The sequence below is a fragment of the Branchiostoma belcheri genome, unplaced genomic scaffold, assembly GCF_001625305.1.
Source record: "Branchiostoma belcheri isolate BF01 breed outbred unplaced genomic scaffold, Haploidv18h27 scaffold89, whole genome shotgun sequence".
In the NCBI taxonomy this organism is placed as follows: Eukaryota; Metazoa; Chordata; class Leptocardii; order Amphioxiformes; family Branchiostomatidae; genus Branchiostoma; species Branchiostoma belcheri.
Window position 1 is genome coordinate 173,719 of NW_017804564.1, and position 24,125 is coordinate 197,843.

Below are 24,125 nucleotides of genomic sequence, written 5' to 3' on the forward strand. Positions count from 1 at the left end.
CGAGGGCTCATTATGTATCCATGACATCATCCGATTCGAGCCGAAACTTTCCGGAAATTGCCGATTGTCTCCTTGCGGGCTATCGCAAGAAGGTACGCCATATTGATATGTTGCTCTCGAGATCGTTGCCATCTAGCCCAAAATACATCCTTTATATCAGAAGTGAGTACATTTTTAGATAGAGGAAGAATTGATCTTTCTAAATGTGTGGGTATTTTTGTGTTCCACAGGAGATTCCCCTAATAGGAGACAAGCCTATAGGGGTCCTTCGTAGAAGGACTTCCATGCGATCTTGGTCAACCATTCATCGTGATCTGGACGTTTTGCAATGAGTTTAAAGCAAGGGAAGAACTCAACTGTGTCTCCAGGCCCTCAACAGATACAAGTACAAGCACAGAGCGGAGGACCTAATTCCAGAACGTATCCTTGTCCTACAAAAACTCGTGAGTAACGGGGGAAGGGGTAGGTGGGGTTGGGTAGTTTCAGCCATACCGGCCTACGGAGAGAGAGGCCCGAAAAAATATGGGTTGGGTCTTTCGCGAGTTCTCGTCTGTTTTTGCCTACGTAGCGGAATGTGTGAGCTGCTAGGTTCACGGTTGTCATGGCCTGTGTTGTGAAAGTTGTGAAGTTGTGTGTGTGCGAGTACAAGCCGAAGTTTTGTTGACTGCGCTCGTGTTGCGTCACGTTAAAGTGACACGTTTCCTCTATACTGAACCACCGGCAAACCGGCCATGTGACAAGATGGCCGCGCACGTACTCACTGTTTCACCCACATGAGAAAAAATACCCCAAATTTTCACCTCTCCCTCAAAATCGTCACCTAAACTATCCCCGGGAAGACAGGTTTGAGTCAGGAATTGTTGTCTTCGTTTGTTTGGAGTCACCTGAAGCAAGGGGTCACCAGACAACCCTTTTCAGAGCTCCATATTGTTAGGCAAATTGCCACTGTTGAAAGGAGTCTGACCTTGCCTTTTTTACCCAAATCCGACAGAATGTCCCCCATAATTCTGTCAAACTCTTGCATTTTTCTTGGGACGATTTCTGTGAAAATAAAGACTTTGCTGTGTTAGAAATATTTTAGAATGATGTTATCCCTTTGTTGATAAAATCAAGCAGTTAGATTTTGTTTCAATACATAATTTCTGTAATAATTTGTTACTTACTGACAGTATTCCATTTCTGTACATGAATTGGATACAGTTGAAATCTCACGTTCTATGTGTCAGAAATTTAAGATTTCTGCATAAACCAATATCTTATGATATATTGAGGGCCTAAAAAATGTAGTACAACTGAAAAATCTTGTGTAGCAGGTATTCAGTATTGTTTGAGACAATGAAATTATACCAACTGGCTAAAAATTATCTATGAAAATATGTCTAAGATTTAGTACAACAATTATCATAGATCGAGATAACATTGTAGATTTGAATTTTATGAGTTTCTTCCTGGTTGAAAAACCGGTAGTTCCAGTACACAACTAGCTAGGACTACTTGGAAATTTACATTTTTCGGGTGCTTCAGGATATTCTGTTGTTTTTTGCTTACACACACATGCCCAAGGATTGGTTGTTTATTCGCTAAGACTACATGTAAATTTACATTTTTCAAGGCTACAGGATCTTTGGTTGTTTTTGCTTACGGTTCGGTTGATTTGGTTTACCTCAACCAGGAAACAGTAACAGGACCAGACCACCTTTACTTTTTTTAGTAGTATCTTGCCCCCCCCCCCCAATCCTATGGGAAAGTCACATGTGTTCATCATCTCTAATGATATTACGATTAGAATTCATCAATGAAAAATATGCGTGCCAGGCCATAATTACTATACCGTAACACTACTGGCCATACGCATATACAAACTTGTGGAGGTATGAACGGTTTTCTATATGTATTTATTCAGTTGTTATCATTCTAGGCCAGACACGAAATGCGTAGGCGTCCTGCCGCTTTTTTTGTTCATTTATTTCATTTTTCAGGAAGTCAGTCACAGGGTGACCTCATTTGGGCCAGGATGCTTTAATCCAGTTTGCCCAGAACCCCTTTACATTAACATGAGTTATTACCTGTGACAGTAAGCATGTTGCCCTTTAAACACCAGACGGTACTATATTTGGACTTTTACTTGTTAGGCTAAACAGCAAAAATTCCCTTACAATTGCGTAGTAGCAAGGACATAGGTATAGCAGAACTGAAACCATGAACATCAACAGATTGGTGAAATAATGATTTTGTCTAAATCGTTCCTCTTTGTGTTCAAACCCCTTTGTGTATTATCTGTAGTCAGACAGGTTGACCTATAACCTTAAGGCTAGCACAGGTGTTTGCAGGTACCGTTTTGTTCTTTGTTGGACGCCATTTTTGCAGATGACAAACGCTTTCTCTCGGGAACAGCGATAAACACAAACAAAGGGCTGGTCGTGTGGCAGCTGGGTTTGAATGAATGGAGGATGGATCTCACTGTCTCAAAGGAATATGATTGTTTTAAACCTTGGATCACTTTTTGTTATTCAGGCCCTCGAACTGTATTGTCAAAAGGATTGCCCTTCTATTTTATTTCATTTACATACTAAGCCTGGATCAGTTGTAAAATACACCACCAGGATTTATAAAGTAGGTTGTAGGCATAATAAATGTTATTGTTTGTAATGAGTTGAATCATAAACGCTTCAGAATATCAGTCTCTAGAATCTAGCCAAGACCTGTTAGTGGTATTCTCTGTTTACTGTAAGGCAAGGTTGTTTTTTCCCTATTTGTGTTCTTTGCCAGAAGTTTTTGCTTTGTTTCATGAATTTTGATATTTTCTTTTACCTAGGTGTAGGTTTCTTGAAAATGTAGCCAAAACCTGTTTTAGTGGTCTTCTTTGTTTGGCAATGTTTAGTGAGATTATAGTAGATTAGCAAGGTTTTTTTCCCCTATCTGTGGTCTTGGTCAGAAGATTTTATTTTGATCCATGATCTGATTTTTTATGTTTTTTTACCTAGTTGTAGTTTTGCTGCAGACAGTGTAAGAGTGTGCCAGTATGTGGTACAGTGTGGTATGTTTTAGTGGTCTTCTCTGGCTATGGTTAGTGAGAAAACATAGAAGTTTGGCAAGGTATTTTTTTCTTAAATTTCTGTTCATGTCCAGAGGTTTTTGCTTTGTTTCATGATGTCCTGATATTTTCTTTTTCCTTAGGTATATTTTTGCGTGAGACAAGAGTGTTGTAGTGTGTGGTACAGTGTGGTATGTCGTCCATGTTTGATTTAGCCAGGCGCTCGTGACTCATAGCCCTGAGGTGGGGTCAAACATAACAAGTATACCTACAGCTGCACATTTGCATAAAGGCTAGCTCTCGGAATGCCATTGTGTTTTCCTTAGAAACTGACTAAAAATGTATGGTTACTTATTACGAGTTAAGAAATTTCTTTCAACTTCTTTTGCATTTATAAGAATTTTTTAGGGGAGAGGTGCTTCCTAATTCAGTAGTAATTGGTTGATGTTGCGAAAAAAAGTCTGTCAATTTTCATGAAAGTATATTTAGAGAAAAGTCTAGATTTGAACATTTTTAAGAGAGGTGCTAGGATTTTGGGTAAAGGGTGGTGCAGCTTGCTTCATTGCTTGGAAAGAGCCCTGATTACAAAATTTGCATCCAAAATTATTCTAGTTATGTAACATCTCTTTATTGTTTGGTGCTAGATATTTGTTGGATTAAGAAATCACAGAAATATTTAGCAAGTTCTACAATTGGTTTACCCTAGTCAGGTATGTAGGTTGCATGGGGAATGGGGATATCCCTGTAAAGACATAGCTTTCTATTTTGGTTTGCACATGGCTGTATTTGGACCAGGGGCATTTCCAGTGGACCCAGGGGCTAGATGTTAAACTAAGTTAAAACTACACTAAGTTAAAATCCATAATGTTGAATAGACAAAGAATTGGTCATTTGCAAAGGTATAGAAATTGAGGGGGGGAGTTGAAGTGAAAGAATCTAGCTCAAAATTTTTTTTTTTCTCAGCTCATTTTTATCCAGGAAGAAATTCTGCTTTCTTCTTTGTTCTTTTGTATTAACTGTATTTGATCAGATGGTGAAAGAAATCACCTTTTCATATCCTCCCCCCCCAAAAAAAAAGCCCCAATAAAGCCAACGCGAATATTTCAGTACAGACCACAATCCTTTCTTCTATCTTATCTTACTAAGTCTGTGATATCTGTGAAGACAAAAACTAAACATTATATCTACTGAAAAGTACACATTTTCCCATACCCATTTTATTATCCCCTCTCCCCAAAAATGTATAAAACCATTGCCAACATTTTGGTACAGACCACAGTCCTTTCTTCTACCCTACTCTGTGATATTTGAGCCCTTTTGTGACACAACTGACAGGGTCGAGGGCAGTCAGGGCAATGTCCGCAAAGTGCCAAGTCATCGTCCTAAGAAGCATGCCGTGCAGTCAGTTACTATTTTGGGAACCTCACAACAAACGTTTGGAATTTCCACCTGTAAACAGGTGATGACACGCTATGGTACCAACTGGTACAACTTCAAACCCTGTTGTAACATTTTATCTTGGCTATCAACACACAGTACAGCAGGGCCTCAAAATTAATTTTTGGGAATAGGTGCTCTGGTGCACCCAACCTTAAAAACTGGGTGCACCATAAAATATAATAACTAGAATGTCAGCAATAACTACTTATCTTTCATTTCGAAAGTGATTTCATTATTTCGAAAATGATTTCATTATTTTTCTGACACTTAGATGTTAAGAATATGCTGTATGCTACTCTACATTTAACATCTTTACATACATAAACCTACGAAAAGCACCCACTGAAAAAAACTAAGTGCACAGCTCCAAATTTGGGCGCACTAAGGTGCACATGCACCCGGTATTTTGACCCCTGATCTTGGATATATCATCACACAATACAGCATTGTTACATCTTGTCCACCTTTCGTAAATATACAGTATACGTAAGCAGGGAAGTTTGACCACCTTTTGTAAACACCCAGACATACCACACCGACTTGTAACCTTCTTCCTGGTTGGAGGAAACGTGTGGGTGAAAGGGATGATGGGAAGACTGTGGTGCAATCAAAACACAGGCTGTGTTTTTGTCTGGGTCTGGCGACTAACAAAAGGGCAAAGGTCAAGGTCCGCAACTCACTTTCTCTCTGAGTTTCTTTGTTCGTGAAAATTGCTGTGAATATTTAGGTAAATCGTTGCCATATTCGTGCTATATCTTTCTGTCTTGCCTGGTGTAAGCTTGGTTTATAAACCATTAAATAATAGGAGTCAAATTTGACTCGAAATGATTTTTAAAGGCCTCTAAGCTATGAGTTAGGTGTGCAGACCATTTTGTCATTGATTTCTTTGTGGTGAAAATTACTGCAGATATAAAAGTGTAATATTTGTAATAGATAGTTGTTTTTAATGTGTGTGGGGGGTTCTGGGTAGATATCTTTCATGGATTGATAAGCAGTAATTAAGAATCTTTTCAGAAACATATTCATTACAAAATAACTATAAATTGTATTTGTGAGAGACAATATTGTGCAGAAAAGCTTAGGTGCTATATTCCTAGAACAATGCCTAGTCACTCTATAGAATGCTGATTTGTGTAGGTAGGAATAGAATAGACAGGCGAGAATTAATGGCCTTGGGCAGTGGGTTCAAGGTTTCCCTGCATTTATGTGTTTGGTTTAACAGATGTTTCACACAGAATAGGGACCTATCGTGGGAAATACTACCCCCATTTACGTTTTAAAATAAAAATACCTGTCCCAAAAAGTGCAAGTTTGAATGTTGATGACTGCAATCGTAGAGGAGTGAATTTCAACTGGATTTTGTGACTATTTTGTGTGTGAGATGGAAAAGTAGGAATGTAAAATACCAACATGGGATATCCTGTCCCTTAACTGGGTTAATGTATGGAGAAACATCCTCTGCGCTTGCTTAGTGGGTTTATCACGCTGCATTTCTACCATTAGGTGAGATATAAAGATTAATATGCAGAGCTCAAAAATCATCTTTGGGAATAGGTACACTGGTTTAAAAAAGCATAGGTGTATAGAAAAAAAGATTAGGTGCACTACATTAAGTAGAATGTTATCATAATTTTTGTAGTAACAAGTAATACAGCAAAGGTTTCATTATTTTTTATGACACTTGAATGCCTAGGCTAGAGTATGCTACATATTATTGCACTGTAGTATTTTTAATAAACAAAGTATGCCACCTTATACAAATGTCTAGGGGCACGTGTTAAAAATTTGGTACACTGTTCCAATTTTGGGTCCATAGAACTGTGGACATGCATCTAGTATTTCCACCCTTGTAATATCATAGAGATGGGAGATGATATCAAATAACAAAACCCAGCCCTGTTTTAATTCATCAGTGGTGCCATCATAATTGTCTGTGTGCCAAAGGAACTGTAGGGCCTGTCTGCATAATATTGTGAGAAGCATTGAAATCTGATATGATAAAGTAACAGGCCCATTCTTGGTTTGAATTATATGGTCTGCTTCTTGTCATTCGTCATTTCAAAGAAGTAGATTTGTTTTATCGTGTCAAGAAAATGAAAAAATTCTGGTTAACATACATGTACGCCAAACCTCACTGTGCTTACATTTACACATGGGTCTACTCATGGCTATGTTGGAATCTTGTTATCTCTGGTAGAAAGAGACTAATTGAGTAGAACAGTCTGGTTTGGAAATGTTCGGAGCTCTAGTTTATAATCTACAAGGTAGCCCATATTGTTAGTAGGCTTTTGTATATATTTCCATTGTTCTCTCCATTTTTTGTTGTCCTTGGTGTATTTTTCCAGGTTAACTTGTCTAAAATTACATTTTTTTGTTTCAAGATTATGAATCTTGTGACAGATGTATCAGATATGTAATTATATTTATATCAGGGTTTTGCCCTTTTAATTTTTTTCTTGCATTGTCATGCTGGTACCACCATGTGAATGTAATGACAAGGCAAACACTTGGCATAATTATAGTAAATTGCCACTTTTCTCAATGAATAGGCGGAAGAAAAAGGCCATACTTACTGACCGAATTGACAAAATCCAGGAAAAACCAGTTGCAGGATTTCTTTTGAACTGCAATCTGAGAAGCTAAGATTTTGAAGCAGTAAAGAATATTGTTACCATTTTTAAAACTGATTGCAATAATTATCACTTATTGACTACTTGTCATGTTGCCATATATCATGTCAATTTTCTCAATTATGGGGTCACTGATTAGTTGAGTAATTAGCCATTAAGTCATTAGTAACGTAAAAAAAAAGGCAGGTAGAATTTTCAACCAAAAAGATGACCATGGCACTAGAACTAGAATGAAGCCCTTGTTGTACCAAGGCTAGCCAGGCAATAATATTTAACCTGTACTACAGACAAGGTTGCTGTCTTAATCTCAAGCATTTATCTTACTCTAACATCTAAAAGTTACAATAAAGTTTCTAAAGTAAGACATTGCAAAACGTCAAAGCTTTGTAGAAAATATGGTCTGTTGAATATAGTATTTGAAATGATTATTGACCAAGACAAGTACGATTTTTCCAGTTATGTTCTACTAACAAGGAAGGGAACAGAATCTTTGCGAAGGCATTTCTGCCAAATTACAGCACTAAATAGTTAACATCAACTATTTCTACATATCTAGACATCAACATATCTAGACAGCCATCACAATCTTTAGACACATGGCTCATATTAAAAGAAATTTGTATGAATATTATTAAGTTATGACTTATGACTGAAAAATAATGTGATTTGCATCTGAGACAAGAACTCCCAAGAGCTGTACATGACAACCGTAAAGAAACGGTATCATTTGAGAAGAAAAAGAGTAAAATGTCCATGTTCTAGTGTAATGTGTTAGCCCCTAGGGAGTAGTATAGGTATGAAAATGAGCGGTATAATGTGCCCATCGCGGTGTGTGTGAGCCCAGTAGGAGGGACACTGATGTGCACTGCTATCTACTCCATTTGGGATGCAGGATGGAGGGGGGCACAGGGCTCGAAATTAAATTTGGGAAATACGTACACTGGTGCAGCCAACCTAAAAAAAATTGGGTGCACAGAAAATTTTTGGGTGCACCGTATGAAATAAAATCTGATCACAGATCTTACTGCTCATCTTCTTAGTTTGAATCTGAAATGGGGGCTAACTTCAAAACTTTAAACAAGTACTACAACAAAGATTTTATTATTTTTCTGACACCTAGATGCCCAGAATATCCTGTACACTATTATAAATTTGATATGTACCAAAATGCCTACAAAAATATGTGGGTGCACAGGTGCATCTACAGAAAAAAAATGGGTGCACAGCTCCAAATTTGGGTGCACTAAGGTGCACATGTACCCAGTATTCCGAGCCCTGATGATGCACCTCTATCTGGTCCATTTGGGATGCAGGATGGAGGGAGCAAAATTACAAGATCCATCAAAGTACGCGGCGATCTCATGCTACGTCCACGGAATATCAAACGACCCGTTCGGACCCTGCTTACGCACCGGCCATGCGCGGTAAACGGATTTCTCTGTCGTTTCTCGCTTTTTTTATTTTCCGGAGAATCAGGTGCTTCTGGTAGTGATTTAGTTTTTATGATGTGAATAACCTCCATTGCTGTAATGTTGACTGAATATGAAATATGTGTTTTCAACTCAGCACTTGCGTAGGTAGTACCATCATATGTTCGAAGCATGTAAAATGCTTTTTCTTTTTAGAATATAGAAATTTAAATGGATTTCTGTCGTTTTTTTTATTTTCTAGAGAATAAGGTGCTTCTAATTGTGATGTAGTTTCTATGATACAGTGAATGACCTCTACTGTTATGTTGACTGAATATCAAATAGGTATGTTTTCAGCTCTGCACCTGCGTAGCTACGCAGGTACTAGGTAGTGTCATGTTTTTGAAGCATGTGAATTGCTCTTTCTGTCATACTACTGTAGTAGGAATTGTGGCGTAGTTGGTTTTAGTTGATAGCTTATCTAGAATGTAGGTGTGTTTTGTTGCGAGTGGAGGGTTGCGTGTTTGCTACATATAGCGATGGAATTTGCTTGAATTTAGGCAGCATCATGTTTTTGTGTCTATGTAAAATGTTTTTTCTTTCAAATTATGCAAAGGTAATATCTGGTACTGTAGTAGAAATTGTGGCGTAGTTCTGTTTTAGTTGATGATATACATGTATAGGTGTGTTTTGTTGCAATTGGAGCATTTGGAGGGTTGCTTGTTTGTTACATGTAGCGGTGGAATTCGCTACGTCAGGTAGCGTGGAAACTGACACAGTCTGTGTGGCAGTTCAGGGCGGGAGGTCAGGTGTGATAGTATAGAGACGGTTTACTGCGCTGAGGGTTTGTTGGTATGCTGGGTTGATGCAGCGTTTGTGGCACACTGTGCCGTGTGGATATATAATATTAATCTTTGTCCTGCTGCCTAACCCTGTAACCAATGCAGATTTTCACATTTCACATTTTCACAATGCTACCTGATTTTAGTTTGGTATTTTATATACAAACTTCCTCTAGCTTGCATTTGTGGCACACTGTGCAATGTAGATTAAGCTTTGCCCTGTCGCCTAACCCTGTAACCAATACAGATATGGAGCCAGACATTTTTCTGTGCTACCTGATTTTGGTTAGATACTTTATATACAAAATTCCTCTAATTTCCTGTGCAAACTCTATTCATACATTAGCAGTTTTGTTTCTTTGGTTGTTTTCAAATATGGTTCAAATTGTGGGAAATTCTGTTTTAGGTAACCTTCTCCCTGCTGCCTAACTCCGTATCCAGTGCAAATTTGGTGTAAAGCAGGAAAAGGGTGAGAGCCACAACTGGTATAGGATTTCAGTTAGCTTTGTGAAAGCCTTGAACTTGTTAAGTGAGACAAGCTCTCCTCACAAGGCCAGACCTTCTTATCTCGTATTTAATGCAAATTTCATATTAAAAGGCTGACTAACAGGAAAAAGTTTAATTCTGCAACTGGTGTTGGATTTCAGTGGCTTTGTGAAAGCCTTGATTTTACCTTGAACTTGTAAAATGAGACAAGCCTGACTCTCAAGGCCAGACCTTCTTAACTCGTATTCAATGCAAATTTGATGTTAAAAGGTTGATTTAAAGGCAAAAATTTAAGTCGGCAACTGGTATTATATAGGATTTCGTTCAGCTTTGTGAAAGCCTTGAATTTGCCTTGAACTTGTATAATGAGACAAGCCTGACTCAAAAGGCCAGACCTTGTACCTTATTTTGTGGGAAATCATGCTTTAGTTAACCTTCTCCTTGCTGCCTAACGCAGTGTCCAATGTAATTTGGTGCCTTAAAGCAGGAAAAGGGCTAAACTCATAACTAGTGTTAGATTTCAGTTGGCTTTGTGAATGCCTTAATTTTGCCTTGAACTTGTAAAATGAGACAAGCCCGACTCAAAAGGCCAAATCTTTTTAACTCGTATTCAATGCAAATTTGATGTTAAAAGGCTGATTTAGAGGAAAAATTTAAGTCGGCAACTGGTGTAGGATTTCAGTCTGCTTTGTGAAAGCCTTCATCTTACCTTGAACTTGTAAAATGAGACAAGCTCTACTCACAAGGCCAGACCTTCTTAACTCGTATTCAATGCAAATTTGATGCTAAGAGGCTAATTTCAAGGAAAAAATTTAAGTCGGCAACTGGTGTAGGATTTCAGTCTGCTTTGTGAAAGCCTTGATTTTACCTTGAACTTGTAAAGTGAGACAAGCCTGACTCACAGGCCAGACCTTGTACCTCACTGTGGTTACTGATACTTTGAATAAACAAATACTGTCTGATTCAGTTGGCAAATTCATCCAAGTTCTGTGCCAGGTTAACTTGCCTTTATGAAAATCACTCAAATTTGAGTCTCAGTTCGCAAATTTATCCTGAGGTTTTGAAGTTTGATTTGCCTCTATGAATATCACTCATGTTTGAATGTCACTCAAATGCAAGTTCTGTATTTTCAAATAGCAGGGAGCAGACATTAACTTAGGATAGATGTACCTGTACTAAAATCACAAAAATTTGACGCCCAAGTTTTAGCATTTCTGTATACAGTATTTGAATAGGAGGTCCGTAAAAATTAGCAGCCTGCAATATTCAAATTCAATTGTTCAAAATGTTTGTAAAGGCAGCAAATTGAGAGAATGCTTGGGATAATCAAGGATATGTTGTATAAATTTTAGCTGGCTTATTACAGAAAATATTGTCGTAAATCCTTGTCCATGTCTGGTCCTGATACAGCCCTGGTACGAGTAAAAAAAAATTGCATGATGTATTTGACTGCCGTTAGAGGAAAAAAAATGCCCTTCCAACATCACGCTAATCCACAGCTGTTGAGGGCTAACCTGCACAAGGCTGATATGTGTGTAATAATGGCCAGAATTATTCATGTAATCTTGGCACTCTGAACCCAGACTGATGAATCGACCGCCAGAGTGGCTTGACTGATGCTCCCGCCGAATTACTGTCACCAGGACGGCACATGCACGCTTTTCTTCAGATCACTTGGCACTTGGTAGAAATGCCCACCTGCAGTCTACATTTTGCAGAGACATTTTCAGTATTGCAGGATGAAAAATTAAGCAACCTGCATTTCTGCAGACTGAAAAAAAATCTTCGGGTTTTGGGTTTAACGGTATCGGCTTTTGTGTTCACCACTAACTTCTTAATATACAAGTAATTTTGCATGACTTATTTTTCAAATTGCATGTTAATAGTTTGCCAACATGTTGTTTTGTTTAGGTTCAAGACTTGTAAATCTATATTTTGCAGAAAGTATTTCTGGAGTGCAGAACAAAATGTTGACAATTGCAGAACACTTTTCTTCAACGGGCTAGGCGTGGGCTGTTAATGTCTTCATGCAGATTCAATGATGTGTGCTCTGATTTTAATTTTCAAAACGTATTCACGAGCTGCACAACAGTAATATCTGGTGAATTTTTCATTCTTCAGTTTTGAGAAGTGTTGAAATTTGACCCAGATGATTTAAAAATTCAGACGCATTATCAACTAATGACCCCAGAGAGGATACTGTTCTCAACAGCTGTCAACATGGATAAAGTATAGCCCAGTTGTCATTCTGAGAGAAACATAACTGTAGAGTAGAGATCAGAAACACGTTAACCTTCTCTCTGCTGCCTTACCCTATTAGCAATACAAATTTGGTGCCAAACTGCTACCTTAGCAATTTTTGCATGTTGGCAGAACGTACTGCACCTGTGCAAAATGCTTTTTTTTTTCACCATTTTCAATGTTGTACCAGAATTTTGCCTTTTTTCAGATATTGTCTCTTCAGACACAACATTTGAAAATTATAGACAGAATGTCATCCTTAGATATGTGAATACAGCCTTTAATGTGATATTTTGCCAAAGCGCTAAGTACAATACATTACGGGTTTTGTAGTACATTCTTCTGACGTGCTAGCAGTTGTAGTGTTAAAGCAAAATGGACTTAAGAGATGGAATATCATCCTTATGCATGTGAATCTTACCATAAACAAGACATTCTGCCAAAGTGTGATACTCAATACATTACAGGTTTTACGCACACCCAGTACATTATTCTGACGTGCTAGCAGTTGTAGTGTTGAACCGAAATAGACGTTCTGCCGAAGTGCTTTGCACTATACATTATACGTTACACACAGATGCTGTACGTTCTTGTGACGTGCCGCTAGTTTTAGTGTTAAAACAAAATGGATGGTAGTGCCGCCTTGTTGTTTGCTCCACTCAGCTCGCAGTAATAACTTCTGACCTTGAGCGGACAGATGTGTTTGACCTTGTGCTGCGGAATGACTCTGTATCCCGGTAAACAGTTGATGGGTGTGCGTTAGTGCAAATTCTCGGCTTGAAAGCTAGACTTCAGAAGGAAGGTCAAGTCTCGATTAATTTGAGGAAGGCGTCTTGTAATTATGTTGCACAAAGCTTTCATGTATAGAAAGTCCTTGTTTTGTAGGTTGTGAGTTGAAATGACTTAGCTGGCTGTAGGAGTTTTAAAATTCAAAATGACATTTAAGAAAATATTAAGAGATTTTACTTGTAGAGGGTCTGGAAAATTAGTTCGCAAAGAATCATGTCAGGCTTTGATAATTTTCTAGCTAAATTCCAGCAACAGAAAAAAAGCACAGATCTCCATTAAAACTGAGTGCTAGAAATAAAGAATTTATAATAAATATAAAGGAAAGAAATTACTTAATATCAAAATACTCTTGTACTGTACATAGCAAACTCAGGTTTTTAAAAGATGCACAGAAGCGGCAAAATTGTGGGATTTTTTTCCCTACCAGGAGACAAATCTGAGATTTGCACATCTGTTCTTTGGCACAGAGAGACAATGGCCAGGTCAGAGCCTGTAGATTGATCAGACTGCCTTTCTGCCTTTCTGTGGCGCTTTTCTTGAATGATTAATGAAGTCATGGCTGCAGCTGTGGTCTTCTGTCTGGGGCTGGTGACTGATGACCTCTCAACTCTGACCTGTTCATCAATCTTATTGATTAATCTGTCTTCTGCAGTGTTAATTCGTTTTTTCCTGCCGACAATTGAAGCAGAAAATTTACAGATTGGAATATTTTTACACTTGAAAGTCAAGGGAATTTTTTTAGTTCAAGGTATGAAATAGCTTAGCAATGGTACGTAATGCCTTAGGAATTTTTTGTGATGGCACAGTGTGCTTGGCCCAGTTTTTGTGGACATAACATGCTTGTGCGTTCTGTCATTGAGTGAGAAATGACCAAAAGAAGGATCAGCATTGTCAGAATAACCAAAAAAGTATTTCACACTCTTTTTCAAACTCTATTTCTAAAAAAAAATTGACGTTAGGATTTGAAATTTCACTTCGATTCAGTTAAGCACTTTGGCATACTGCACCTTTTCAAAACCTGTATTTTTCATGGATGTTTGGCATCAGAATTATGCCTATTGCAGACAATATCTTTTCTAACATTTGAAACCTACGGACGGGATGTCATCCTTAAATACGCAAACACAGCCCTTAAATAAGTCATTCTGCCAAAGTCAGACACATTACGGGTTTCGCGCAGGTGCAGTACGTTCTGCCGACGTGCTATTCAGACATTTGTATTCACCTGTGAGAGAGGCTACGTGTATGATGTCACGAAGCGTCTCTGTTGTGAGAAATGTGAAGTGATGGGAGATAGTTTTCCCTGCGGGCCACAGACTGGCATTTCATTCATCTCTACTGCTGGGATGATCTGTGGGTTTTTCACATCAAGACCATTAGGCCTAGGGAAAATTTTTTTTTCCTGTTTCCTGACTGACCCTAGAAAAACCTGCCGACCCTAGACTTTTATTCGATGTGGACCCCTGCAAGGGACAAAAATTTTTTGAGCTGATGGACCTTTTCTAGCTCCATGATTTGATACTTGAGTGATGAAACATTGCACAATCGGTTTTCAAACATTGCCATTGAAAATATAAGTGCCCTCTTTGTTAAACTGTATTGTATAGGTTGGATCACTAGAGATTGACAAAGTCTAATAAAAATGCAAATATGGTCGACTGATGATGATGAATAAAAAAGACTTTTTTCAAGACTAAAACAGGAACCACAACATTTTTTTCTTAGGCCTTATTTTTCCACAGTCAGACCGTTAGTGTAGTCATGCGTTTTATTAGTGGAAGATGCTATGTGTTCAGTTAAAGGGTAATGTGATGATATTTTGTGGTGTCCATTTCTCATGTCAGTGAATATGGTTTATTGCTTCGTCTTTTGGTCGCAAGTTCAAACTAGATAATTAAGTTGACCATTATGTTAAAATTGAAAATTGGCATATGGTATTTTTTTTTATGGACAAATACTACCAACATTTGCTTCTATAAAAGTGATTTTTCGACTTAAAAACCCTTTCTATCATTAGCTGAAAGATATAATTTGACAGAAATGTATCGTTGGAAAGGCAGTGAAAAATAGGCTAAATAGCAGATATTTTGTTGCATACACCACTGTTTTAGAACATAGCAGCAGTGCCTAGTTACAAAAAAAATATGATGATAGCCCCTCCTCCTACTGTTTGGTGGAATCATTATATGGAATATAATTTTCTGGTTGAATGAATTTGATGACTGTACTACAAACACATAAAATATTCAGACTCTACTATGTTTATGCTTATGACCTTTATGTTCTACCAAGGTATGTTTGCTTGTATGTCTGTAGTTCTTTTAACCCTTGTACTGTTGGCATTTTTTACACAAAATCTTTCAATTATTTCATGTCTTAATCAGGTCATAGACCCTGACTTTTTTCCCAACTGGGGACATAGTTGTTACTTCCGCATTCGTTGCGTTTCACTGTGGTGTGGTGCCCAAATCGTAGATATACAGTATGGTATATGGGTGATACTATACATTCAACCCTTATGTATATATATGTATATATATAGGCTCCGCAGGTTTAAGCCCTCCCCACTGCCCAGGCAACAGACTGACCTCTAACATGGTCGTGCTCTGTGTTCAGGCGGTGGGAAATCAAGTCTTTGTTTGGTGCTACAGCCTCAAGTGACGTTTCCAGACTTCAGAGGCTCATGGTCCAATCATACAACCCACTAGCAATCTTTCTGAAGATAGATAAATAAAGAACACAGAAAATAAATAGATAAGTTTTGCTAAGTTGTGCTCAAATGTCTGTCCACATTTGGTGTATGTATGAGCCCTTAGCATGAACAGTGTTTATAAGATAATAAAAAAATACTATTTAGAAAGAAAAAAAAATCCCCCCAAAAAATCCTCAAATGAAAAGCTAGAAATGGTGTTATGAAGTAAAAAAAAGTGAAAAAAAATGTTTTAGCTTGGGAATGCTCATGTATTTCCCAGCAAATACAGAACATCAGAAACAGCAAACATTATTAATATGAAACTGACAGAAATATGACAGTTGGTCATTTGATACCCCTAAATTGACTAGAACATTTCTCCTAACCTTGGACCTGAATCAGAAACATGGATCACGCGTCTGTTACAGCTTTACGATCGATGCCGGGCTTTAGGTGGATCTAGCAAAGTCCTTGGCAGTTATCAAGGTCAGAGATTAGCTCTCAAGGTCAAATTTGGGAGGGACATCCCTGGCATGTGATTTTCAGGAATTGTAGGAAAAGCTTTACTGGGCTGTACTTGCAAAGTAAATTGAGTTACATCAAGAATCATTTTTTGTGTGTGTGTGTGTTAGATAGCATGGATTGGTACATGGTCTATTGAAAGGATGTGATTTTACCCAGAAGAATATTTGCCTTAACCCAGACCAACACAGATTAAGAGGTGGACCACCTCCAAGTAAGTATTCACATTTTTTACCATTTAAAATGTTAATTAACAGCAATAATTGAGTAGTTCTATCATATTATTGATTTTGATGCAGAAGTTTATTTTTAGAGTTAACTGGATACAGAAATTCCTGAACATTATTTCCAAAGACTGCAACATTTCAAAGATCATTGCACAAACGTGAAGAACAAAAATAACACCCAAAACGATGCAGTTCCCATTCCAGATTCTGCATTTCTTTCCTTCCTTCCTAACTCCAAAGTACAGGAAACCTATCGCCTTCCTGTCTTATAATTATGATCATTAAGTTATCCACAGCCCACATGAAATCCTTGAGATTATGCCAACTTCCTCAGCTCAAAGGCACCAAAATGTTTCTTGCGAGTTGAACCTGAGAGAAGGGTTAAGATCCGCATAAAAACATGAATTTGAAGAAACAGGAAATGCTCAGGTATTCGTGTACAGGGCTCGAAATACTGGGTGCATGTGCACCTTTTTATTTTTTTTTTATTTTTAGTGCACCCAAATATTTTTGTAAGTATTTGTGTACATATTAAATAGTATACAGAATATTCTTGGCATCTAAGGGTCAGAAAAGTAATAAAATCTTTGTTGTAGTACTTGTGTAAGATTTTGAAGTTCGCTTCCATTTTAGATTCAAGCTCAGAAGAGGAGCATTAAGATCTGTAATTATGTTTTGTTTCATATAGTGCACCCCAAAAAATTTTGTGCACCCAATTTTTTTATGTTGGGTGCACCATTTCACCTATTCCCAAAAATGAATTTCAATCCCTGCATTTGAACAAACAGGAAATGCTCAGCTGTTCGTGTAGAAGCTAACCTGATTTCCTGTGTATCAGTTGGATCCATTTCCTGTAGAAAGGTTACGTGAGGACACACCGCGTATCCCTAACACGTGGGCGTCCCTGCTGAATAAAGATTCAGTAACAGGCATAAAATTATCTCAGTGCTAGTAGGATTCTACCAGTGTATTGATATCTGTGTCAGTTGGAATATTTCTCATTGGCAATACTGTTGGAGAAAACTAGCTAGAAACAGCCGATTTTGTTGATGACAGTTTGACATCCAGGTAATGTGATACACAAGGAAATTGTTACTGAAGCAACTGGATAGATGTTGAAAACTGTCAGACATTTCAAGTAGCATCCACTACTGTTTGTCTGACAATTTTCTTATGTTATGTTGCTTGTTGAGTTTATTTCATTATTAATGTATATGTAATGTTCTTACTTATCAGGACCAGAAGACTATCACCAGCCGAGAGCAATCCCAGCATACACCCATCCTGGATCGGCCGCTCAGCAACAGGTACGCTTGTTTCTTGAAATATCTTCAGTTTGGTTGTTGTAGTAAGCTGGTTCATGGTTCAAACAAGTTCAAAGATGAGGGCTACTAGCTTGTAAATGACATGAGTCGGCAGGTTTTTCTAAGTCTGAAAACACAACGTTTTTTTTTAGGACTCGAGTCAACTATATGTTGCTACCTTTCTAAAGTCAAGACGTTGTTCCTTGTTTTTTTTCTTCTTTTTTTAAATTTCAGGGCGTTCCAATCCAGCAGGGTTTAAAATTCAGATGCCATTGGTTGCTCCCTCCCCCCCAAAAAAAGGCTGGGGTCGTTTTTGCTTGAGTTAGTCAAGAAACTGAAAATGTTCATCAACAACTTGCCACCTCTCTAAACTTGAACTTGTTTCTCATTTCCCCCAGGGCATTCCACTCCAGCAGGGGAGGCACCCCCACACGGCCCCCTCCCCTCATGACATGAACAAGGGCGGGGTGAGTAGCCAGGGCCCCCCTCCCGTGGTGGGCACCCCCCCTACAGGCCCCTCCCCGGGCCCTCAGATGTCCCAACAGACCCAGATGTACGCCTCAGTCTCCATGTCACAGGGACACAGGTCCTCACAGGTAAGGAGGATAATGATAAACTGTGTAAAAACAATACTGATTTTGGATATGGTGGAAGGTAGAACTTAGCCTGGATGCCAGACTGTTTCCAGGGCCTACACAGGCTAGCTCCTCTCTGCTCTAGGACCAGTATGCTAGACTGGGTCCTAGACTATTTCTGGGCTTACACAGGCCAGCATGCTAGCCTGGATGCCAGACTGTTTCCAGGCCCTACACAGGCTAGCTCCTTGGCTTTTGGGCTGATGTGCTAGCCTGGTTGCCAGCCTATTTCCAGGGCCTACACAGGCCAGCTCCTTGGCTCCAGGGCCAGCATGCTAGCCTGGATGCTTGACTGTTTTCCTGGGCCTACTCAGGCTAGTTCCTTGGCTTCAGGGCCAACATACTAGCCTGGGTGCCAGACTGTTTCTAGGACCTACACAGGCCAGCTCCTTGGCTCTAGGGCCAACACTCCCCCAAGGAAATTATACCACAGACCCCCCTAAGTTAGACCCAGTGTTATGGGTCTGGCATCCAGGCTAGATAACATACAAAGTTACACGACACAAAGCTTTGACAATAGCTGACAGCAGCAAAGAAAGTTGGTTTGTAAGGACAGGTTGAAAGGAAAGTAACTTTTTGAGTAAGGTAAGTAACTTGTCAAAATACTGCTTGGAAATGTAATATTTTGTAGTTCTTCCTCTCTTTTAACTGCCTATCATAATCGCATCGAGAAGTTGTACCCAATGCACAATGATGACAGAATGATGAGACTCCCTTTGCACTTCTTTTAACAACTTGTATAATTCCTGAAAAAAAAAAAACGAATGAAGAGAAATTGTTGAGGCCTAGGAAAAAATGTTGTGTTTCCTGTTTCAGTCCTGAAAAAGTTAGGGTTGGTAGGTAGGATTATCTTTTTTTTTTAACTAGACTTAGGCAATCTCTAGTGATCCAACTTTTACAATACAGTTTAACACAGTAAAACTTGCATGAGGACACTTGTATTTTCAATATCAGTGTTGGAAAACGCATTGTACTGTGAGCATTTTACCACTCAGGTGTCAGATCATGGAGCTAGAAAAGGTCGATTAGGTCCAAAAAATTTATGTCCCTTGCAGAGGTCCACTCAAAAAAAGGCTAGGGCTGGCAGGTTTTTCTAGGGTCAAGGAAACAGGAAACACAACATTTTTTTCCTAGGCCCTAGATTTAATTTTGCGCATGTTGTGTGTGTTGGTGGGATGTTGTTGTGACTGTGTGTACCGTTTGTGTGCCCCTCTCCTCATGCATGCCAGCCGGGAATGGGCCGACACATGCAGGTAGCTCTCTCCATATATTTGCACACTCACTTATACTACACTCACACTACTGCTTTTCATGTTTATACCCTTGCAATTGCAAGAACAAATGTAACACTGGGCTCAAAATACACCTCAATTTTTTAGTATGCAGAAAAAAGATGCTAAAATTGGAGATAGAATTTTCAATTCTGCAAAACAAATTCTCAAGAATACAAAAACTATGTAAGTTATGGTATAAGCTGATGTTGTAACTTGTAGCTTGATTTTTCACTGGAAACTTTTTGCTGACACATCAAGTGCAGAGGCTTTTTATGGAGTGAAATTTCAAATATTACTTACTAAATATTGTTGGTAACAGACAAAAAGTATTTCGAGCCCTGGAAAGATGTATAGCAACAACATTGACTCTTTACAATACAATTTATAATCTTAGATTTTCCATCTTTACCGAGAAACAAACACATACTTTTAGGGTTTAAAACTTTCAGACTTGTTGCAAATATTACTACATACCTTACCTGATCAGATTGTAACCAAAATCCCGTTGCTTTTAACCCACTGCATCACAAGGGAGGTCCGAGACAGGTAATCATCAAATTTTACACATCTTTTTTACGCTACAACTCATGCAATCTTACTCAAACTCCCTTCCAATATATCGCACCAGTTTTCTTCTTGGTTCTTTGACTTCATGAAGAAAAAAATCAGAAGATTTTGCTCTTAAAATTGTTGGTAGAAGATGCATTGTTTTTTTGAGGGGTTCTTGAAGAAAAATCAAAAGATTTCGCTCTTAAAATTGTTAGTAGAAGATGCATTGTTTTTTTGAGGGGTTCTTGAAGAAAAATCAAAGATTTCGCTCTTAAAATTGTTGGTAGAAGATGCATTGTTAGTTTTAGGCTTCTGTTTGAAGCAGTTTTTATTTTTCTGAAGTGTTTGAACCAAGGAATTGAACTGGTGTGTCCTATTTGTTATCTGGACCACGATTGGTCCTGATATAAGAATCATGACTCACATCCATGCAATGTAACCAATCACAATTCATCTTACATCCCAGTAACGACTGTAATACCTACTATACTGTTTGATTCCCATTTTGTAATTTGAATTGATTCTTAAATTTTCTTCGCTCTTTTTTCTTCCTTTTGATCCCCAAGCACCAAGGTCCGAGACAAGGACACCAGGTAAGATATAACTTGTGAAAAACAATTATTATTATTCTTCCCTTTTTTGTCAATGCCTCTAGAGCAGAGCCTTTGTTATTCACTGTATTTTGGTGGTCTTGTTGCAATTGTATGCTGATGTATTCATGTCAAAAATACTACCTGCATATACAGGTTAGTGCTGGTAGAATTGTGCAGGTATTTCTGACATCTACCTGCACTTAACCTGCTCCGTTCATGTTCTGGGTTCACAGTATATACAAATATAGATTTATGTGGATTTTTATTTGCTGCATTTACTGTTACGACCTATGAAGTACAGAAGAAATTATGTCCACAGTTTCTGAACAGTTTTTAGTGTAATCTATACTTCCTAAATTCTAAGCAGTGCAGATAAAAGTTGTTTGGCACAGGAAATTTTCGATGCAGAAAAAAGATTTTGAACCCTGCTACAGAAAGAAGAGTTTTGTTCTTTCCTTGAATGAAGTTTTTTCATTGAAGTTTTCTAAACGTTTGTAAATTTCTTCCCCTCCCAGCCCCAGTACTACAGAAGTTCAGGTCCCACAGCGAACGGCAGAGTGCCGTACCAGACGGGGCCGAGGTACAGCGCTCCCCAGACCGTCACGTCGGCACCGCCCCCGCAGATGTTCCAGCATCCCAACCAGATGATTCCCGGCCACGTTCCGCAGCAAGCCTACCCACAACCCACCCTGTTCATCCCGCAACAGGTGAGGAAAGTTTTGGTGTTGTTGGAAAAGTGGTGGTCTGTTATAAGTCCTCCATTGTGGGGCTAAAGAAAAAAACTGTTGTACTGAAATGATTCTCAAAGTGATAAGAAGAGAATAAGAAAAATTCATTAGAAAGAAAGGTCATTACTAATGATGTGTCCCTAATTTTTACCTTGAAGAGTAGAAAGTGGAAAGGTAGAACTAGTCAGTAAAGTCTACAAGGCAGAAAAGATGTGGTATTTAGTATCTAACTTATTTTAAGTTTTTTTTCTTTTACAATGGAGAACTTATCACTGCATGTATAGCATGAATCGTTCATTGTTTGCAGCTTTGTCGTGCTGCTGTGTTCCTATTTTTGTTTGTTACTCATTTTCCTTACTTTGCTGCTCTAATGTCCACGTCTGTCACCGTGTGCTTCACTGTCTGCCATTCAGGCAGTTTTCTGAAAAGAAGTCTGACTGACTGAGAAGTCATTGTCTGACTTTGGCATGGCTTCTAGACTGATGATTCAATTGGTGAATTCTGTATGACACATCGTGTGAATACAAAATTGCGATCTGACTAGAGAATGCCATTCAAGCATGTTCATACACTGTCCTGATATTACAGCACAATCTGAATCTTTTCCAAGTTGTCCTAAAAGATGCATCTTAGCCTAGATGACAAAACTGAAAGTTTGCACACTATATATTGTAGCTTGCGTGTGTATTCTGCTTTTCTCTGCTGCAATATCGAGTTTAACATTCAAACTCTGCATGCACTCTTGCTTGATGAGGACCCCTAAAATTTTAGCAGTTCTTTTTCTAAACCATGTTCAGACATGTTTTGTTCTTGTTAACTCGTTCCTTCAACTTTGTCATATTGTGCACAATGCATCACACTGCATATACACATAAAATTGAACTAAAATGTCTGTAAAGCCCATAAAATAACCTAATAATTCAATACTAGCAGTGTGTAATTGTCCTTACCTGTGTGCTTACCTGTTTGCTGTGCTGCCTCTGCTGTGCTTTGCTGTCCGCTGGCTGTCCGCTGTACTAACTCCCCGACCCCGTACTCAGTACCCGCCTGTCTTGCAGTACCGGCCGCAGGCCATCCCCCACTTCCAGCCCCCGCAGCCGACCATACAGAGCGCCACGGCGTACTTCCAGCCGGCACCACAGGGACCCGGGCCGGGCGGCACCCAGACCACATACAGGACAGGGGAACAGCTACAATGTAGGAAATACCTTTATTGTTATACAATGTACTTAACAAAATTTGTTAAGCCATATATGCGTTTCATGGGTTGAAGATGCTTTTTTTTTTTTCTGTTTTTAAGGATTACAGTACTTAAGGAAAAATGTATTATTTTATATAGACTTGGCAATCAGATACAATGCAGACAATTAACTGTTAAGCCATACAATGCCCTTAGTCTTCGTGTCTGCTTTTCAGAGTTATGGTTGCGGACTTGTAATTGGCAAAGCAAACAAGAAACATTAACCAACGTTTCCTCCTGTTTTCCAGAATTGTGCTAGCAGATGACTCAGCAGCTTTGAGAAAACATTAATCATCATGACTTTGGGTTTCCAGATTTCCAGAGTTATACTTGCAGACTTGTAAGTATCAAAGAGAAAACCCTAACCAATCTTTCCTCCTGTTCCCCAGATTTCCAGAGCTATGGTTATGCTCCCCAGGCCCAGCCCATGCAGACTACCCAGCAGCAGAGGCCCCCCTCCATGCCTACAGGACAGATCACTATGATCCAGCACTCCTAACTGATCTTTCCTCCTGTTCCCCAGATTTCCAGAGCTATGGTTATGCTCCCCAGGCCCAGCCCATGCAGACTACCCAGCAGCAGAGGCCCCCTCCATGCCTACCAGGACAGATCACTATGATCCACAGCCCCCACAGCCGCCCCAGCAGGTAACACCACCACTGGTCAGTCTCAGTTCTCTTTATTTTCTCTTTTGTTGTGGTTTATCGTAGAGTAGAAAAATTGCTTGCTTTTATGTATGCTCAAATTCAGCTTTGATTTAAGAATAAAATTTGGATGTTTGTTATATATTTTATCTCTGTGTACAGAGGTTTTGATTTCAGTGTGTTCGCTTTTGTGTAAGTAGTTAGGAAATGGTGTGACTGTAGATTGATGGGAAGATCAAGTTGGAGGTTAAAATGGTCTTATAAAAGCTCTTTTTAATTTTATGGGATGGTTGTTCGCTGGCACAGGCTGGAGTTAATTCTTTACCAGTTTGTCCTTGTCATCCAGTCATACAGCACTGCCCCCTAGCTTTTATACAATGAACTGCAGTGACTGTTGCAGACGAAATATGTGACATGGTTTTGCCTTGATAATTGCTTAGAATAAGGATAGAATAGAACCTGGATGTACCAAAAAATTGACTGTGACAATATTTTTTTAGTGCAAAGTGGATTCAGTTTTAAGAACAGGGATGTAATTCTAGGATTCTGACTGATTTTTTTGAAATAGATAATTTTTTGTTTTTTCTCACAGCAGCAGCAGCACTCAGCAGCAGCAGCAGCAGTTGCCGCAGAAGCGTGAGAGAAAAATCATCAAAATCACGGACAACACGGGGAGGGACGTGACAGAGGAGATCCTGAGTGGAGGCAGTGGCAGCAGTAACCCCACCCCTCCCAACTCAGGCAGGTCAAGTGCCACAGCCACACCGCCGCAGGTAAAAACTTGAACATCGTCTCTGCTCTAGGTCTGTTTGTTCTAAATGTACAAAACCTGTATAGGTGACCACA

The 24,125-nt window shown here is 38.9% G+C and overlaps 2 protein-coding genes across 12 annotated transcripts in view; both read left to right on the plus strand.

Moving 5' to 3' along the window:
* On the plus strand, positions 1-23,973 carry LOC109487518 (basic salivary proline-rich protein 2-like). 10 transcript variants are annotated; one of them, XM_019791519.1, is made up of 13 exons: positions 1-92; positions 231-420; positions 16,277-16,299; positions 17,549-17,619; positions 18,015-18,212; positions 19,481-19,504; positions 20,048-20,071; positions 20,632-20,667; positions 21,183-21,374; positions 22,436-22,592; positions 23,025-23,125; positions 23,259-23,297; positions 23,872-23,973. In XM_019791519.1, exons 2-13 carry the CDS (start codon positions 329-331, stop codon positions 23,917-23,919), a joined length of 1,005 nt encoding a protein of 334 aa, XP_019647078.1. In that variant the 5' UTR covers positions 1-92; positions 231-328; the 3' UTR covers positions 23,920-23,973. The 10 variants fall into 10 exon arrangements, with proteins under 10 accessions (XP_019647078.1, XP_019647080.1, XP_019647079.1 ...); XM_019791521.1 differs by having other exon boundaries at positions 22,454-22,592; XM_019791520.1 differs by having other exon boundaries at positions 20,641-20,667; positions 23,025-23,124; positions 23,258-23,297.
* Positions 23,873-24,125, plus strand: part of LOC109487502 (eukaryotic translation initiation factor 4 gamma 1-like) — a 26,724-nt gene continuing 26,471 nt past the window's right edge. For both annotated transcript variants that reach the window (XM_019791487.1, XM_019791488.1), the window contains exon 1: positions 23,873-24,052. The gene's annotated coding sequence lies outside the window, so the exon portion shown is untranslated. The remainder of the gene's footprint in view (positions 24,053-24,125) is intronic.

Excerpts from the sequence above, each read along its gene's own strand:
- LOC109487518 (XM_019791519.1), top strand. The coding sequence starts at position 329 with ATGAGTTTAAAGCAAGGGAAGAACTCAACTGTGTCTCCAGGCCCTCAA. Across the intron at positions 16,300-17,548 it reads AAGAGGTGGACCACCTCCAA|GACCAGAAGACTATCACCAG; the intron begins GTAAGTATTCAC and ends CTTACTTATCAG. Across the intron at positions 23,126-23,258 it reads GACAGATCACTATGATCCAG|CAGCCCCCACAGCCGCCCCA; the intron begins CACTCCTAACTG and ends CACTATGATCCA.